The sequence below is a fragment of the Anguilla anguilla genome, chromosome 18, assembly GCF_013347855.1.
Source record: "Anguilla anguilla isolate fAngAng1 chromosome 18, fAngAng1.pri, whole genome shotgun sequence".
Classification (NCBI taxonomy): domain Eukaryota; kingdom Metazoa; phylum Chordata; class Actinopteri; order Anguilliformes; family Anguillidae; genus Anguilla; species Anguilla anguilla.
Genome location: NC_049218.1, coordinates 5642035 through 5658896, shown reverse-complemented (window position 1 = coordinate 5658896; position 16862 = coordinate 5642035). Strand labels below are relative to the sequence as shown.

General features: G+C 52.0%; 1 protein-coding gene across 1 annotated transcript in view; it reads left to right on the top strand.

The window, feature by feature from the left end:
- The window catches only part of ninl (ninein-like), a 35569-nt gene that overhangs the window by 9780 nt on the left and 8927 nt on the right, over window positions 1-16862 (top strand). The window contains exons 5-17 of the mRNA XM_035400874.1: window positions 2214-2280; window positions 2496-2695; window positions 3155-3310; window positions 5247-5414; window positions 6775-6911; window positions 7847-7987; window positions 8638-8812; window positions 9614-9724; window positions 10880-10966; window positions 12959-13106; window positions 13570-13638; window positions 13765-13886; window positions 14485-14849. Coding sequence (XP_035256765.1) covers window positions 2214-2280; window positions 2496-2695; window positions 3155-3310; window positions 5247-5414; window positions 6775-6911; window positions 7847-7987; window positions 8638-8812; window positions 9614-9724; window positions 10880-10966; window positions 12959-13106; window positions 13570-13638; window positions 13765-13886; window positions 14485-14849 — 1946 coding nt within the window. The remainder of the gene's footprint in view (window positions 1-2213; window positions 2281-2495; window positions 2696-3154; window positions 3311-5246; window positions 5415-6774; window positions 6912-7846; window positions 7988-8637; window positions 8813-9613; window positions 9725-10879; window positions 10967-12958; window positions 13107-13569; window positions 13639-13764; window positions 13887-14484; window positions 14850-16862) is intronic.

Here is a 16862-nt window from a genome sequence, read left to right as displayed (position 1 = left end):
CAGTACCAAAAATCTTCAAAGCCTTACCCTGTGCTTGAATGAACATACGTATTGGAGGCGGGGTTTCTTACAGCTGTAATAACTGCCAGACAAAATGCACTATGGGGGCAGTTATGTAACGGTGTTTAATATTGAAATCTGATGATGTCATAGGAAAAGCGTTGGCAGTCTGTGATCTGGGATTTAACAGCCACTGCTGGGCGCTCTGTGTCTAACTCTTTAGAGTATAATCAATAATATAAAGTTACCAATTTAACGATGGCTCACCATGACATTACCGAGTGAAAATGTGTGTGTGTGTGTACATGAGTACATCAGGTTCACTCACGTTCAGTGTTATTAAGGGATGCACCTTGATTGAAAAGCTTTTATATGTTGTATAATTTTATAGATTATATATATTTTATTATATAATTATAATTTTATAACCTTCAGCACTGGCGTCATTTAGTATTTTAAAAGTGCTTGTCTTGTGCTTTCTAAATTGGTAGAACTTCCTTTTCACAGAGGTGCAATGCTGTTGACCTGAATATCAACATAGATGCTGGACAATGATTTTGATGGACATCTTGATGTGTACATTTCAGTTAAATGAATATACATGCACACAGGTGTAATTATGTGAAATGTTGATTCACAAAGTGAGACTGCGTGTCTGGGTTGGTTGTAGAGAACGCTTGATTCAGCAGAGAGAGCCTCTGTCACTTGCACTTTTCCACCACTAGAAGGAGCTGTAGGATAATGCAGTTCAGCTTAACCACCTGACGTCAGCTACAGTTTAGATACACAGCAAATACTGTACATGAACTAAAAAACCAGTGTGGATTCGCCATTCTGATTGCCACATGGAATTGGCTGGATTTTTAAAACTTTACGTTGAAATGACAGGTGAGCACGTGTTGTGCTCAGCGAACTCACCAGCAGGGGGCGTGTGCGTGCCTGAGGTGAGGAGCATCGTTACACGCTGAGGCATGCGCTGGCCGCATGTGGATTAGGCCGTAAGCCCCTTGGCGTGGGACTGCGGGGCTGCGTGCTGCAGAGGAGCCGGGATTAAGCCTGAAATCACAGTCTGCCGCTTGTTCTGGCTCAGTCAGGCGGCTGTAACTGAGGCGGGTCAGAATTCCTCCTGCTTATGGCGTCGTCCCCTCTGCAGCAGCAGCCGCGCGAACCCAGACGTACAGACGCGTACGCACAGGAGAAAAAAACCTCACACGCGTACACGTGCACGTATGCACACGTGCACATACTCACATGCACACGTACACTGGTGTGTAAACATAAACATACACTTACACACATGCACATGTGCAAACACACATATTTATTTATTTATTTATTTTACATGCACATACACACATACACACACACACTTACACACGTGTATACACACATGTACACTTAAGCACATGCACATGTACACACAAAAACAAAGAAACACACACAGATTGCACACGTGGTCGAATGGGGCGTTGAGATTGATCCCTCGCCATAGGCTGCGTGTTCCAAAGACATCTGCGCACACAGATTTGTGAGCATCGCCCGCTTGTGCTCAGTCTGCATAAGATGTCATGTGCTTGGGGGTTAATCATGTCCGCGTGGTGTTGGGGTTGAGACCCGGGATTGTGCTCGGGTCAGGGTGAGGGGTGTGGATGTGGCAGATTAACGGGGACGTGGGTCACATGGACCTCGCCCGTCCCAGCCCCCCCATGTCCGAAGGCCAGTAGCGGGAGCTCAGGACCCAGTTACACACCACAGGCATGCTGGGACAGCGGAGGCGTTCCTTAGCATGGGAGACCGATATGCTTTTTAACACGACAGCAGGGGGTCACGCACTAGAACAGGTATAGGAGCTACAGAGATGCTATTGATCCCTCGATCATTTTCTTAATACCAGTGCACTTCTGAGCCTGGTGGGGGTGTTCTTAGTGGTTGGCGGGGTGTTCTCTTGGGGGGGGGGGGGGGAGGTGTTCTCTGAGGGGGGGTGTTCTTAGTGGCTGGTGGGGGTGTTCTCTTGGGGGGGGGGAGGTGTTCTCTGAGGGGGGGTGTTCTCTGTGGCTGGTGGGGGTGTTCTTAGTGGCTGGCGGGGTGTTCTCTTGGGGGGGGGTGTTCTCTGAGGGGGGGTGTTCTCTGTGGCTGGCGGGGTGTTCTCTTGGGGGGGGGGAGGTGTTCTCTGAGGGGGGGTGTTCTCTGACCCTTTCCTATCCCTCTTTCAGAGCCTGAAGTCTGATGAGGAGACAGGAAGCACCAAAGACGTCTCTCACCAGACCTTTGAAGCTCAAGGTATGCGTGTGTGTGCTTTTGGGCGTGAATCAGCATGTAATTATGGGATGGCGTGAGCTCCCACTCAGATGCGACAGGAAGCGTGTGCTCTTAATGAGGGCCCAGCATCCTCGTTATTTCAGTGAAAAACATGGGTGTACGGGTGACGCCCCGCCCCAATTCTGACCTGTCCCGCCCCGCCCCGCCCCGCCCCGTCCCGTCCCGCGTGTCCCCAGGCCAGCTGAAGCGATGGAAACGGGACGCCGTGGAGACGCCCCGCCCTTCCCCCGTCCCGCGGCCCAGCGCCCCGGAGGCGGGGGACGGGCAGACGCAGGGGGTGTGGGAGGAGCTCGGCGCGGGCGGGGACGGCTTCCTCACCAGGCCGGAGCTGTCCGTGGCGTGCAGGAGCCTCGGCCTGCAGGACCTGGGCGCTGAGGTAGGCCTCGCCGTGGCACGGCGGTTTGGCGGTTTGGCGGTTTGGAGCTGGGCTGGTCAGTTACGTTCCCAGCGGGCTGGTGTGTAAGCAGGTTTCGTTGCCGCTGATTGTGTCCATGTCATTAGCTTACTGGCTGAATACACTAGTTCTGGTATAACCATGTATTAGACCATGGTAATATACAGAAGAACAGCCTTCGTTTTTCAAAAATGTCAGTAAATAAAAGGGGCTAATTAATTAGCAGAAGTTGGCATGAAATCCCGAAATGGATATGATGCTCCTTGCCCACCTGTGGCTTGGACCACTGGGTCTAGTTAGCTGGGTTTATCCTGAGAAACCCTCCTTTGAAAGTAAAAACTACTGTATTTATTTGGTAACTGTCAGTTACACACATTCTTCCTGTGGGCATGTGTGTGCGCGTGTGTGTGTGTGTGTGTGTGTGTGTGTGTGTGTGTGTAGGAGCTGGATGTCCTCTTCAGGAGGCTGGACAAGGACAAGGATGGGAGGGTGAGCCTGAGAGAGTTCCAGAAGGGCCTCTTCAAGCACGGACTGGTCCCCGCCCCCGCCTCCTCCTCCACCCCTATCCGCCTGCTCCCCCAGCGCTCCCTCACACAGGTGAGGCGCACAGACGGACGGACAGACACACCGACCCACAATCCCACAGCAGCAGCAGCACTTCCTGTACATCAGCCGCACAGGAACACACACACGAGCAAACGCATTCAGGCTGCGTGTGAATTTCTCTCATCAAATACAGTTTATACAGTTTATAATCTTACAGCTGAAGGCCATCAGGAGTGAGCTCCAGTGTCTGTTATTAAAACACAGATTCTGGCATGCAGTGTGTGTTGCTCTTACGGACCCACCATTGTGCCTGTGTGTGTGCAGGGCATCAGGCCTGGCCTACAATCTGAACAACTGCAACAAACTGTGTGCCCTTGCAATGGGTATTATTGAATGATTTCAAATTGAAGAATATTGCTGATGACATTGATTTAATTCAGATAGACAGTGATTTCCACCTCATATAACCCACTGAGCTAATATTACATTTATTAGAATCAATTATAAGAGACTCTTATAATTTGCCTTTTCCTCTTTGGCTTCCAGTCTTGTTCACTGGTCACTTTCCAGACTGCTGGAAAATATTTGTGGCTAATCGAGAGGTTTGAATTTGTTCAGAAACATTCGCTTATTTAAACGCATAACAGCCCTCAATGAGACTGGAGAGTAAATTCTCTATGGAACTCATGATTATTCATATAAGTGTAGGTTATAAAGGTTGAAGAATCTGGGAGAAAAAGATATTATTTCTGCCCCTTTAAACTTTGTCAGACAGGCAGCCATTCAGGTGATTGATTGATTAACTGTCCAATGAGATGAAGGCCCAGACTCCCTGTTTATGCTGGCCAATCAGTTTTACGAGCGCCAAGCAGACACCAATTAGCTAATTGGCTGGTGAGGGGGGCGGAGCAAACTCCAGTCTTCCACATTCTGTGTGAAGTTGCTACGCTGTAGCATGCATGCAGACAGACAGACAGACAGACACAAACGCAGATTCAGGATAATGTACTGTGCTTCGGGCCTTATCGCAGGCTGTAGCCTGTTAACCTGGAGCATGAGGAAGGACCTCAGCCATTTTCCTTCCGGAAACTTCTGCTCTTCACAGGTGAATACCCCCCTCCCCCTAGAGCTGGTCAGGTTCCTAATAAACCCCATTTTTGCCACACGTCTTCATTTGAATATTTGGCTGCTCGGCATTGGGGGGGCCTGGGGGGTACAACCAAAAGCAGCAAGCAAATTATTTAAGAATGTCGTACGTAGTTGCCTTTTGCAGCAGCCATGCTAACAACGCTCTGTAGCTGGACTTTTCAGTACATCAGCGTGTAAGCTTGTGGATTGGCTTGCAGTTTTTCTCTCTTCCTGAACATAGCCCCGGTTCATGGCTGAGATGATTCTTGTGAAGCCTGAGTCATTGTTTGGCTGTGGTAGCTAGCAGAGCTTGGTGCAAGTCACTGTGGGCCCTTGCTCGGCCAAATGCAACTGAAACACAACCCTCCCCCTCACCCCCTCCCGATCCAGAGATGTGTTCATATCTCCTGGCCAGGCCAGCTCATCACACACTGAATCTGGGCTAAGCTGGATTATGTGTTATGCCACCAAATGCGTTTATTAGTTTAGCAGCAAAAAAAAATGTAATTCCTTCTCTTAAAGCTGTTTAGTTTGAAATGTTTGATTACACAACGTGGAGACCGGCTGAGTAAGAAGTAAGAAATACAGACTGAAAGCTAACGGAGAGAGAAAACGAGAGAGAGAGAGAGAGCCTAAGAAACTGAGAGCAGAAGAGGCTAGCGCACAGTGCGCGTGTGTTCTAGCGGACGCATCGCATAGCGTAGCTTAGCCACGAGGTCTGCCCTGTCGAGCGCTGTCACCGATCGCTGTCCTGAGTGTCCGGATTTGGGACGGCTCACACCCCCCCTACACCCCCCCTACACCCCCCCACCCCCACGGAACCCTGACCATGGCCCGTGTGCTCCCCGCCGACCCCCAGGCCTTCGAGGACAGCTCGGTGCGGTCCACCTCCCCCTCGATCCTGTCGCCCACCGTGGGCCAGCGCCTGCTGAGCCGGCTGGACGACGGGTCGGGCTGCGCCAGCGCCGACCGGATCATCACCACCTGGAGCGACGAGGGGATCCGCAACAGCCGCGACATCCTGCAGGTGAGCCCCCCCCCCCGAAAGCGCCGCGCCGCGGCTAAAGCACGAGCGCTAACTTTAAACTGGTTTTTATACAGTCTATGGCAGTGGTCTCCAACCCTGGTCCTGAAGAGCTACAGGGTCTGCTGGTTTTCATAGTGACTCTGCACTTCATGAATCAATCAGAGCAGTTGATTACACAGTTAACTCAGCTCACCTGGTGTCTTGGGTCCCAATTGGGTGCTGATTTTATGGTGAAAACAAAAACCAGCAGACCCTGTAGCTCTCCAGGACCAGGGTTGGAGACCACTGCTTTAAATTGATTAAAACCAGTGCGGTTTATGTAACCCAGCAGTATGGAAAGTTTCTGGGAGGCAGTGTAGCATAATGGGTAAGGAGTTGGTCTTGTAACCTCAGAAAGGTTGCAGGTTCGAGTCCCCGCTAGGACTACAACTGCCGTTGTACCCCTGAGCAAGGTACTTAACCTGCATTGCTTCAGTATACATCCAGCTGCATAAATGGATGCAATGTAAATGCTATGTGGAAAGTTGTGTAAGTCGATCTGGATAAGAGCGTCTGCTAAATGCCTGTAGTGTAATGTAATATTCTGTAATGTGTGCGCATGCATTTTTCCATTGAGTACATTCAACTGAATATTCATTTTTATTAAAAGGGGGTGGCCTTAGAGCTGAGAGTGTTATAGTATTATCATTCTTGTGCTTGCCATTGTTACATAAGCATTTGTAGTGGCCTTCTGCCGTTGATTGCTTTGTTTAGATTGTTGCTTGAAGGAGGCTAGTGCAGCCCCCTTGTGGACAGCCTGGTGTGGTGAGGGTTTGGAATAATCTGGCCTGGACTGAGACGATTTGATGGGGGTGGAATTGGAGAATGTATGTGGAGGGATATTCCTCAGCTTTTTAAGGATGTGGTTCAAAATGAGTTTTGTTGTCTTAAATATTAAAAATAAGCAAACCTGAGTGTTAATTGCAGTAGACGTAATCAGTGTCCTGCCTTTGCTCTTGTGGTTTGTCGCTGAGTTTTTGCAGTTCTCATATATCTTTCTGCTTCCTGCATTTACCTGGAGACCCAGCTGTTGTGATGTCATGCTTTAGGATTGTCAGGTGGAGGTTTGTCTTCTGACAAATAGTGAATGTTTACTGTGTACACACGTGTCAGAGGTGGGGTCATCTCTATTTCAGTTCAGTCAGTTAGCTGAAGGTCAGTTAACGAAATGAAAACCCTTGTCTGTCTCTGTATCCATCTCTCTGTCTGTCTGTCTCTCTCTGTTTCTCTGTCTGTCTGTCTGTGTCTGTCTTTGTGTCTCTGTCTCTGCATCTCTGTATCCATCTCACTGTCTGTCTGTTTGTCTGTCCGTCTCTTTCAGACGCTGGACTTCTCGCTGGACGAGAAGGTCAGCCTGGCCGAGCTGACCCTGGCGCTGGACAACGAGCTGCTGGTCAGCGGGAACGGGATCCACCAGGCCGCCCTCATCTCCTACAAGAACGAAATCCAGTTCCTGCAGTAGGTCTTCGAACGCGCCCACCCTGCCCCGAAACCCAGGGCCTGACCCCGGGGCCCAACCCCAGGGCTCAACTGTGGGGTGTTTGTGTGGGCTTTTTGAAGCTCTCTACCATTCACATGAACTGCCACCCCATTATTAGTAGAGTGAAACACACAAGTTCTGTTTGAAAACAGCAGTTCATTATTTCAGTTAAGTCTCTTCCTGGAGATAAGCATTTTGGATTTATTTTGATCCATTTTTAATCAGCAATTACACTTGTGGCTGTAGCTTGCAGTTAGAAAAAGAAAGATACTGTTAAGTGTATTCTGGCTTACTCAAAAAATAAATAAATAAATAAATGAACATACCCTATTTATAGTTGTCTGGCTTTGACAGCAAAGTAAATATTCAGTCCAGTTATTTACCAGGCAGTGTGATCATGTGAGCTAGGCCTCTTCCTCTGTCTGTTTGAGGCTGTACTGCACTGACGTGTGGAGGTGTGTGTGGAGGTGTGTGTGCTCATTGGAGCATACATGGTGCCCCTGTGTTTTTGACCCCCCAGTGCCTGACATATGGACACGCACGTGCACACCCATACACACACACACGTGCACACACACACCCACACACGCGCACACCCACACACACATGCACACACACCCACACACGCGCACACACACATGCACACACATTCACACATGCGCACACACACATACACACACACCCACACACACACACGTGAACACACACACCCACACACGCGCACACCCACACACACATGCACACACACCCACACACGCGCACACACACATGCACACACATTCACACACATACACACACGCGCACACACACATGCACACGCATTCACACATGCGCACACACACATACACACACACACATACACACACACGCACGTTTCTCTAACCCCCCCTTGCCCCCTCTCTCGCCTCCCCAGGGTGCTGTCTGAGCAGGCCTGCAGGGAGCGGGACAAGGTCAAGGTTGACCTGGACCGGGCCGAGCGGCGGAACCTGCACCTGGTCAGGGAGGTGGACGACCGGCACGCCACCATGGAGACGCTCAACGAAACCAAGATCAGGTCGGTCCGGTCGCCCCGCCCCGGCCCCGCAGCGGCATTCCCGCCACTCTTCTGGGGCCCTGTCACGTGCCAAGTCCCAAGCCTGCCGGACTGGTCAGACCTGAAGTTCAAGGACGGGGGGCCGGCAGTAGTGTTTCACAGCATGGTGCATTTCTCCCCACCCCCGCACAACCCCATGCGAGACTGGGAACAGAGGGCTCCATTGGGTGCTGTGAGAGTTTGAGAGGGGGTGTGGAAATGCCCCCAATTTTTGACCTTTCAGCACCTTCCACCAATAACAATAAGAGCTACACATACTGCATGCTCTTTGTTGTGTTTTCTAATATAAAATATGCTAAATGGTTTAAATCCAAGTGGCAATTTTATTTATGGGAAAGAACAATTTCGGGAATTTACCAGCAGTCCTTGTACCTTATTTACTTGGGAATGGAGATCAGTAGTCAAGTATCCATTATATGTAATTTGGTGTGTGTGTTGTATGTGTGTTGTGAGTGTTCAGGTACGCAAATACGATGCAGATGTTGTGGGGGAAAAGTGAAGGGTCCTATTGGGTTTTCTGAGCAAGGGGAGCCAAGATACCCCTCTGCTTATTGGTCAATCAAGACTGTTGAGGGGGCGTGTCCCAACGTGTGCGGTCACCTGATCGGCAGGGGTCTGGAGCAGGAGTTCCGGGACAGGCTGACGGCCCTGCGGAGTGAGTCGGAGCAGGAGAGCGAGGTGCTGCTGCAGCAGGTGGAGCAGGAGAGGTCCCGGCTGCAGGTGGAGGTGGAGAGCCTGCGGGCGCAGGACGCCAGTCTGCGGGAGGAAATCGGCGCGTCCAATCAGGTGAGAGACATCTCGACAGTCTCCGCCCCCTCCCTCTGGCAGCCTCTCGGAACTCAAGCCTGGTGTTTCACGTGTTGCTGGGATGACTCATGTCATAGGTACTGGGGGGGGTCTACTGAATGAGAAAGGGGGGTGTTTGTAATGAGCTTAGGTCTGAATTCAACATTTGTCCTTAACATTGACTTAGGAATACATGCAGCCGTTCCATTTGTCCTTACAAAGAAAGTTAATTGTAGCTGTGTTCAGGACTTGGCAAGTTAATTCTAGCTTTTTTTCTGAATGCACCAACTGTGTGTTTAAAAACAAAAAAAGACCATGTATTTGTTTGGGAGTCGGTTAATTACAAGTTCCTGTTTCCTGAAATGGGCCTGTGAATCTGTCCATTGAGGTCTCTGCCCTCTCTCTCTCTCTCTCTCTCTCTGTTCCCCCTCGGAGAGACCAAGATTCAAGCAAATTCAAAAATCAGATTAGAGTCCATGTGATTGGAGCTCGGGTGTTATTTGGCTTTTTCCTCCCTGACTGTGATACTCACTCGGCCAACTGCCATTTTCGCTGTAAATAGTCTTCCCCGCTGTCAGCCATCTTAAATCCGTAAACGCACCTCTCCTGACCCTCTCTGCTGTTCTGTCTCCTTGTGTGGCGGTGTGGGGGGTGTCAGGGGCGTAGAGGTGTCGAATCCCGCCGTGTAACAGTTCCTCCATTTGAATCCGGCCGTGTAACGGTTCCTCCGTTTGAATCCCGCCGTGTAACGGTTCCTCCGTTTGAATCCGGCCGTGTAACGGCTCCTCCCCGCTGTGGCAGGAGAACGGGCGGCTGGAGAAGGAGCTGAGCGGGCTGAAGGGGAAGCTCTCTGAGGCCGAGGGGACCATCGCCAAGCTGCAGAGGGACCTGGACGGCCTGCTGCTGGACAAAGTAAGAGACTGACTTTGGGGTCAGCCCATGACTGGGTGACTGCAGTGGCGTCACTAGGGTTGGTGACACCCGATGTTGTCCACGGGGGTGGGGGGCGCTGGCGGGTGTGGGTGCAAGGAATTGCGTGTTATGCATTCCAACGACAAAACGCTTCTCGTCTAATTAATACCGCTAATTAAATCAACCGGCATCGGAGAAATGAGCTGTTTCAACTTGTCGCTACACAAAACACTCCACAAAAAATGTATTGCCAGTCATTTTGGTGTCACCCCCCTCTGATTGTGTCACCCAGTGCAGTCAGCACCCCCCGCACCCCCCTAGTGACGCGTCTGGGTGACTGATTTCAGTTTGTTGGCTGAGATGTTACCCGCCAGTGTGCATCCTTTGGTGTGTTGATCCCAGACCTGGGTCAAATACGCATTTGTTTTGGATTCAAATACTTTTCTACGCTTTACTGATCTTGTCTGGTGTATTGGAACCAATGAAATACTTTCAAAAAAGTGCCAACCCTACCTTCTGGTCATATTGGCAGGCTCAATTACTCCAGGCAAGATCAACAGAGCACAGAAGAGTATTTGAATCCAAAACAAATATGCATTTGACCCAGGTCTTATTGAGCCTGTATAACCTGTTTAGTTTTGACATGACGTTTTTCATTTATTTATTTTTAAATTTAGCTTTTATTTATACTGGGTATGTTGACTGAGCACACATACTCATTTACAGCAATGCTCTGTTAATGCCCCCCCCCCCCTGTATATAGCCTAACCTGGATGTTTTTGTATTATAATAACTGGACTGATAACAATACCATTGTGATGGTAGATTTTTTTTAATTGACTGATATGACTTATGATTGATTTTAATGTGGCAGATTGTCCTCAGTTCTTAACAATGTTATAGGTGACTGCAGGCCAAAGAAGAAAAAGGCCCTTTTGTGATTTTTAAACGGTTTTATATTTGAATGAATTTGGTTAGAAAAATCATAAATTTTCATTACCATCAACCAAGTCTCTCAGCTGTGATTCTCTTACCTGGATTGTCAGGTTGGAGTGCTGCGGCAGCTAAAAGCAGTGGGGCTTGTTCTGAGATGAGGTCATACTTCATGTGACTGATTCTTTTAATGCAATGAGATGCAACTGATTTGATTGGCAGTTTGGCAGTCTGGACCCAAATCACGCGGGAATGAACCAGGAAGAACGTTTCTCTGAGATCATCAAGGAGTACGAGCTACAGTGTCGGGTGAGTTTGAGTCAGGGCTGGGGGCGGGAGGAGGATTGGGAAGGAGAGAGGGGGCGTGGCAAACTTCTTCCTTCAACAGAAACTGGAGGGTTTCTGTGTGTTATCTTTTCACTGGCTTCTATTACACAGCATGGCATTCATAGTACCTTCTACATCTCATGTGGAGGAGGTTTCCATAGTGTTGGTGACTGGGGAGGTTTCCATAGTGTCCATAGTGTTGGTGACTGGGGAGGTTTCCATAGTGACCATAGTGTTGGTGACTGGGGAGGTTTCCATAGTGACCATAGTGTTGGTGACTGGGGAGGTTTCCATAGTGTCCACAGTGTTGGTGACTGGGGAGGTTTCCATAGTGACCGTGGTGTTGGTGACTGGGGAGGTTTCCATAGTGACCATAGTGTTGGTGACTGGGGAGGTTTCCATAGTGACCATAGTGTTGGTGACTGGGGAGGTTTCCATAGTGTCCACAGTGTTGGTGACTGGGGAGGTTTCCATAGTGACCATGGTGTTGGTGACTGGGGAGGTTTCCATAGTGACCATAGGGTTGGTGACTGGGGACGTTTGCATAGTGTTGTGACTGGGGAGGTTTCCATAGTGACCATAGTGTTGGTGACTGGGGAGGTTTCCATAGTGACCATAGGGTTGGTGACTGGGGACGTTTGCATAGTGTTGTGACTGGGGAGGTTTCCATAGTGACCATAGTGTTGGTGACTGGGAAGGTTTCCATAGTGACCATAGTGTTGGTGTCTGAGGAGGTTTCCGTTTGGTTTACATGCTTACGCAGCTGAAACACGCAAAAGGTTGTGTGCCGTACTGATGGGAACCATTCGAACCCGTGACCTCCCGTCCGCCCACCCGCCGTGGCTTCACTGTATAGCCGCCACTAGGCCACAGCTCATTTTCTCCCATGAAAGCTGTGATTATTGATTGTCCTGTAGCTTGCTTCTGTGTTTGTGTGATGTCTAACACTGGGCTGCAACATCAGCAAACTTCATACGCCTAAAACGGACTCGCTGAGCATTAACGTCCCAGCCCGTATCTTATTCCATGCCCTATTCTCATATTTTAATGCCTCCCGTTTCTATGGAAACCTTCAGAAAGTGAAGGTGAGAATCCTGGCGTCAGTGTAATTTGTAGTTAGCTGTTATTGATGGGAACTGAAGTTGTTCTAATTCTTGCAGTGATGTAATGTGCAAAAGTATACATATAAGCATGCTCCAGAAAACCCAGCTTTGCATGTATAGTCTGTTTATAGTCTAAATTGTTTCCAAAAACACAGGCAACAGCATGTCTTTGTGCACTCCTTTATGAGTGATTTGGAATTTAACTGAATACAATTAGAAAACAGGAACTGTAATTTGGAACAGTAATCAGTCACCAAAAAACCTCAAAATCCTAATGTTCGGACCATTCTGTAAGTGTCAGTGGTGCCTATTTAAGCTGAGCAGGGCAGCAGAGATGGTATTGAAAGGCCTTCGTGACTGGGGGCTCATTCAGATGCACTGTGCTGTGTGTGGAGTGTGAAGGCTTCTATGACAGACGTGTTGTGTTCTGTGGTTAATGGTGTTGCATGCGTTGGGAAGTTCTGGTGATTTTGCTGTATTTACACACACGTGATGTGTTATTAACGCTACATTGCTGTGTGTGTGTGTGTGTGTATACGCGGGTGTGCGTATGTGTGTATATTCACGTGTGTGTGTGTGTGTGTGCCTGCATGTGTATATACGTGTGTGCGTGTGTGTGTGCGTGCATGTGTGTGTACATACGCGGGTGTGCGTATGTGTGTGCGTGCATGTGTGTGTACATACGCGGGTGTGCGTATGTGTGTGCGTGCATGTGTGTGTACATACGCGGGTGTGCGTATGTGTGTATATTCACGTGTGTCTGTGTGTGTGCGTGCATGTGTATATACACGTGTGTGTGTGTGTGTGTGTGTGTGTGTGTACATACGCGGGTGTGCGTATGTGTGTATATAATTGTGCGCACATTTCACAGGAGCTGCGGGACAGGAACGACGAGCTGAATTCTGAGCTGGAGATGCTGAAGAGCCAGGGAGGGGGGCGAAAGAGCAGGAGGGCGCGGGACGGCCTGTCCACCCAAACCTGGTCCAGCCGGAGAGCGCTCACCACCGAGTCCGATTCTGGTAGCGCACTCACTCTCTCCCACATAGCTAACTCTCTCTCTCCCCACGTAGCTAACTCTCACTCTCCCCACTTAGCTAACTCTCACTCTCCCTCTCTCTGTCCGTCTGCCTCTCAAACTCTCCATTATGGAAAAAAACCATCCTATTTATTAACCGCCCACCTTTTCCTACCTCTCTGAAACACTCATCTCCATCTCCATGCTTTTACCTTTTATCTTTCCTTCTTTCTCTCACTCTCTCTCTCTCTGTCTCTAGTCTCACTGACTCTCTCCTCTCTTTCCCTCAGGCATGCAGCTTCCGTCGTCCCCACCCACTATCATACACCCTCCCTCTCTTTCTTTCTTGTTCTCTTTCTCTTCCTCTTTCTCTCTCTCTCTCCGTCTCCTCTCTTGTGTACAGTAGGCTCACGCAGCTTGTTTCTGTGCGTGAGGCTCTCTCTCCTGTCTTCGCTCCCGTGCTGCAGATGACCCAGAGATGAAGAGAGGCACTTCCCCGCTGGACAGGAAGAAGCTCCAGGTCGCCGACAAAAATGGTGAGAGAGAGAGAGAGAACGGCCTCTGCCACCACCCTGAAATCACCCCCCCCCCCCCCCCCACAGAATGACCCGGTCACATAGCACTAACACCCCCCCCCCCAACCCGGTCTCTGTCTCCCCCAGGCCTGGGATCGCTGGAGAACATGTCGGCGAATGTGAGCATCGAGACGGAGCTGGCCGTGGAGCAGCTGAAGGAGCAGCACAGCCGGGAGGTGCAGGACCTGAAGATCCAGCTGGAGACCAAGGTACGCAGCCACGCCCCCACCCCCCTGCGCTGCGGCCTGCCAGCGCTGGTTTATCTGTCATTCCTGCGTGCGCTTCCTCCTGCGTGGCGCTTTCAGAAGAATGCCGTTGTGCGTTGAGAGAAATATTCAACCCTTTGAAGAGCAGGTTCTTCCGGAATTTTTTTTTTTTTTCAAAGTTCTAAGTCAGTGTTCTTGAACTCCATTGCTTTCCATTACCAATGGTGATTGTTACATCGGCATTAGAATGCCCAGATAAGAAAATTCTAATCACATATTTGGGATCTTACACCTTTAAAGGGTTAAAGGTGTAAAGGGTTATAGGGGCACCCAATCACATACATGCTTTATAAAGAATGATCATTATACAGGTCCTTCACTTGTCCTAATCAAAATTGTAATCATTAGAATGTAAAATACTGAAAGTATTGAAGTGCTGGGACTGTTCTATTGGGCATTGAAGCACTGTAAGATTCTACAGTTAGGCTGCATTGCCAAAGGCTCTCTAGGATGGAGCCCGGATGGAGGTTCCAGAACACACAGTGACCTCACCGCCCCCGCCCCCACCCCACCCCCCACCCCCCCCCATCCTGCTCCGCAGGTGAACTTCTACGAGCGCAGCCTGGAGCTGATGCGGCGGAACATGGAGGTGGAGCGCAAGGACATCTCACAGGCCTTCAAGATGGAGATCAGCGAGCTGGAGGAGCAGAAGGCCCAGGCAGAGGAGCGGGCGGAGCGGCTGCGGGAGAGCCTGGAGGAGGCGCGGGCGGAGGCGCGGGCGGGGGCGGGGTCAGGGGCGGGCACCTGGGGCCCCGAGCAGGAGCGGCGGGCGCAGCGGGAGCGCGCCGAGCTGGAGCAGAACTACGCCCGCGAGATCGGCAACCTGGTGCAGCGGCTCACCGGCGAGCGGGACCAGCTGGAGGCGGAGCTCAAGCTGAGGATGGACGAGGAGGTGCAGCTGGTCAGGTGGGTGGTGCTGGCCCGAGGATGCGGGGAGGGGGCGGACGCAGGTGGACCTGCTGCTGTGGGCCCGGTCATTTTGGGTTTTGTGCATGTTATGGAGCGGATGTTACATTATCAAGGGGGAATATGCCACGAGCCGGGGTTTGGGGGAGGGAGCCGGGTTTTGGGGGAGGGAGCCGGGGTTTGGGGGAGGGAGCCGGGGTTTGAGGGAGGGAGCCGGGGTTTGGGGGAGGGAGCTCGGTGAAAATGGTGTGGCGATAAAGTCAGGTGCAGTAGTTAAAAAATAAATAAATAAATGGTGAGAGTAGCTAACGGGTTGGTTGCTGTCAGAACACCACAGATGGCATCCCTCACTCATTCTTACACTGTTACACTCACTGTTGAATTGGGACAGGTAATACTCAGGTAATATGGGTAATAAATAGTTAACTTAAGTTAACACTTCACGTAGTCTTGCCACCTGAAAGGGTCATGCCATGTTTAACCCCATATATAACACACACACGGCGGACACTCCACACACTGCCCTAACAAACTGGTCTGCTTGAGTGGGGCCTCCTGTTTCCACGGCAACGCAGCCGGCTGTATACGCGAGTGTGTGAACCCGTAGGGAGGAAGAGGAGGAGAGGCGGGGTCAGATGAAGGCGCAGCACGCGGAGGCCCAGCGTGCCCTGCGGCACCAGCTGCACTGCGAGCGCATCCGGCTGCAGGAGCAGGCGGAGCACCTGCGCAGCGTCGCCGTGGAGACGAAGCGGCTGGAGGCCAAGGGGGCGGGCCTGGAGGCGGAGCTACGGGAGGGGCGGGCCCAGCTGGAGGACTGCGTGGGGGAACTGAGGTCCCAGAAAGCCCTGGTCCAACGACTGGGCGTCGAGCTGAGCGCCAAGGAGGAGGAGCTAGAGGCGGCCGGCGAAAGGGAGGGCGGACTGAGGGAGGAGGTGGACGAGGCGCGGGCGGAGGTCCAGACCCTGCTGAAGGAGAAGGAGGCGCTGCTGGACAGCCACAGCGCTCTGTCCGCCTCTCTCGGCCAGCAGGAGGCGCTGCTGCGCGTCAGAGAGGAAGAGCTGGACCTGCTGAGGGGGGCGGCGGAGGAGAACGAGGAGGTCCTGAGGAGCAAGGGGGAGGAGCTTCTCCGCCTCGCCGCCGCGGTGCGGTCCGCGGAGGAGGACAGAGCCAGGCTGGAGGAGGAGCTGGAGGCGCGGGGCGGGGCGGAGGAGCGGCTGAGAGCGCGGGCGGAAGGTCTGGCCGAGGAGCTGGAGCGGGCGAGGGGGGCGGAGGAGAGCCTGCGGGACGCCCTGGGGCGGGAGCGGGGGGAGGCGACGCGGGTTCGGGACGCCCTGGAGGCGGAGCGCGAAGAGAGCGGGCGCCTGGCCCAGGAGAGCGCCCGCCACGCCCGTCTCTCGGAGCAGCTGCCCGCGCAGGCGGCGAAGGCGGGGGCGGAGGCGCCGCGGCTGAGGGAGGCCGTCCAGGACCTGCGGCTGCAGCTGGGCCGGAGGGACCGGGCTGAGCAGGAGCTGCGGAACCTCCTGGAGACCCAGACCCAGCTGGCGCAGCGCCTGAAGAAGGAGGTCCGGGAGAAGGCGGAGCTCCTGCAGCGCGAAGACGAGCTTTCCCGGGAACGCGCCGACGCAATCCAGCAGCTGGCCGCCCAGCTGAGAGCGAGAGAGGAGGAGCTGAGGGTGAGAGAGGAGGAGCTGAGAGTGAGAGAGGAGGAGCTGAGGGTGAGAGAGGAGGAGCTGAGCGCGAGAGAGGAGGAGCTGAGGGTGAGAGAGGAGGAGCTGAGGGCGAGAGAGGAGGAGCTGAGGGTGAGAGAGGAGGAGCTGAGGGTGAGAGAGGAGGAGCTGAGGGTGAGAGAGGAGGAGCTGAGAGTGAGAGAGGACGAGCTGAGAGTGAGAGAGGACGAGCTGAGGGTGAGAGAGGAGGAGCTGAGAGTGAGAGAGGACGAGCTGAGGGTGAGAGAGGAGGAGCTGAGCTCCTCCGGGGGGAGGCGCGAGGAGTCAGGCGGCCGGCTCCAGCGGG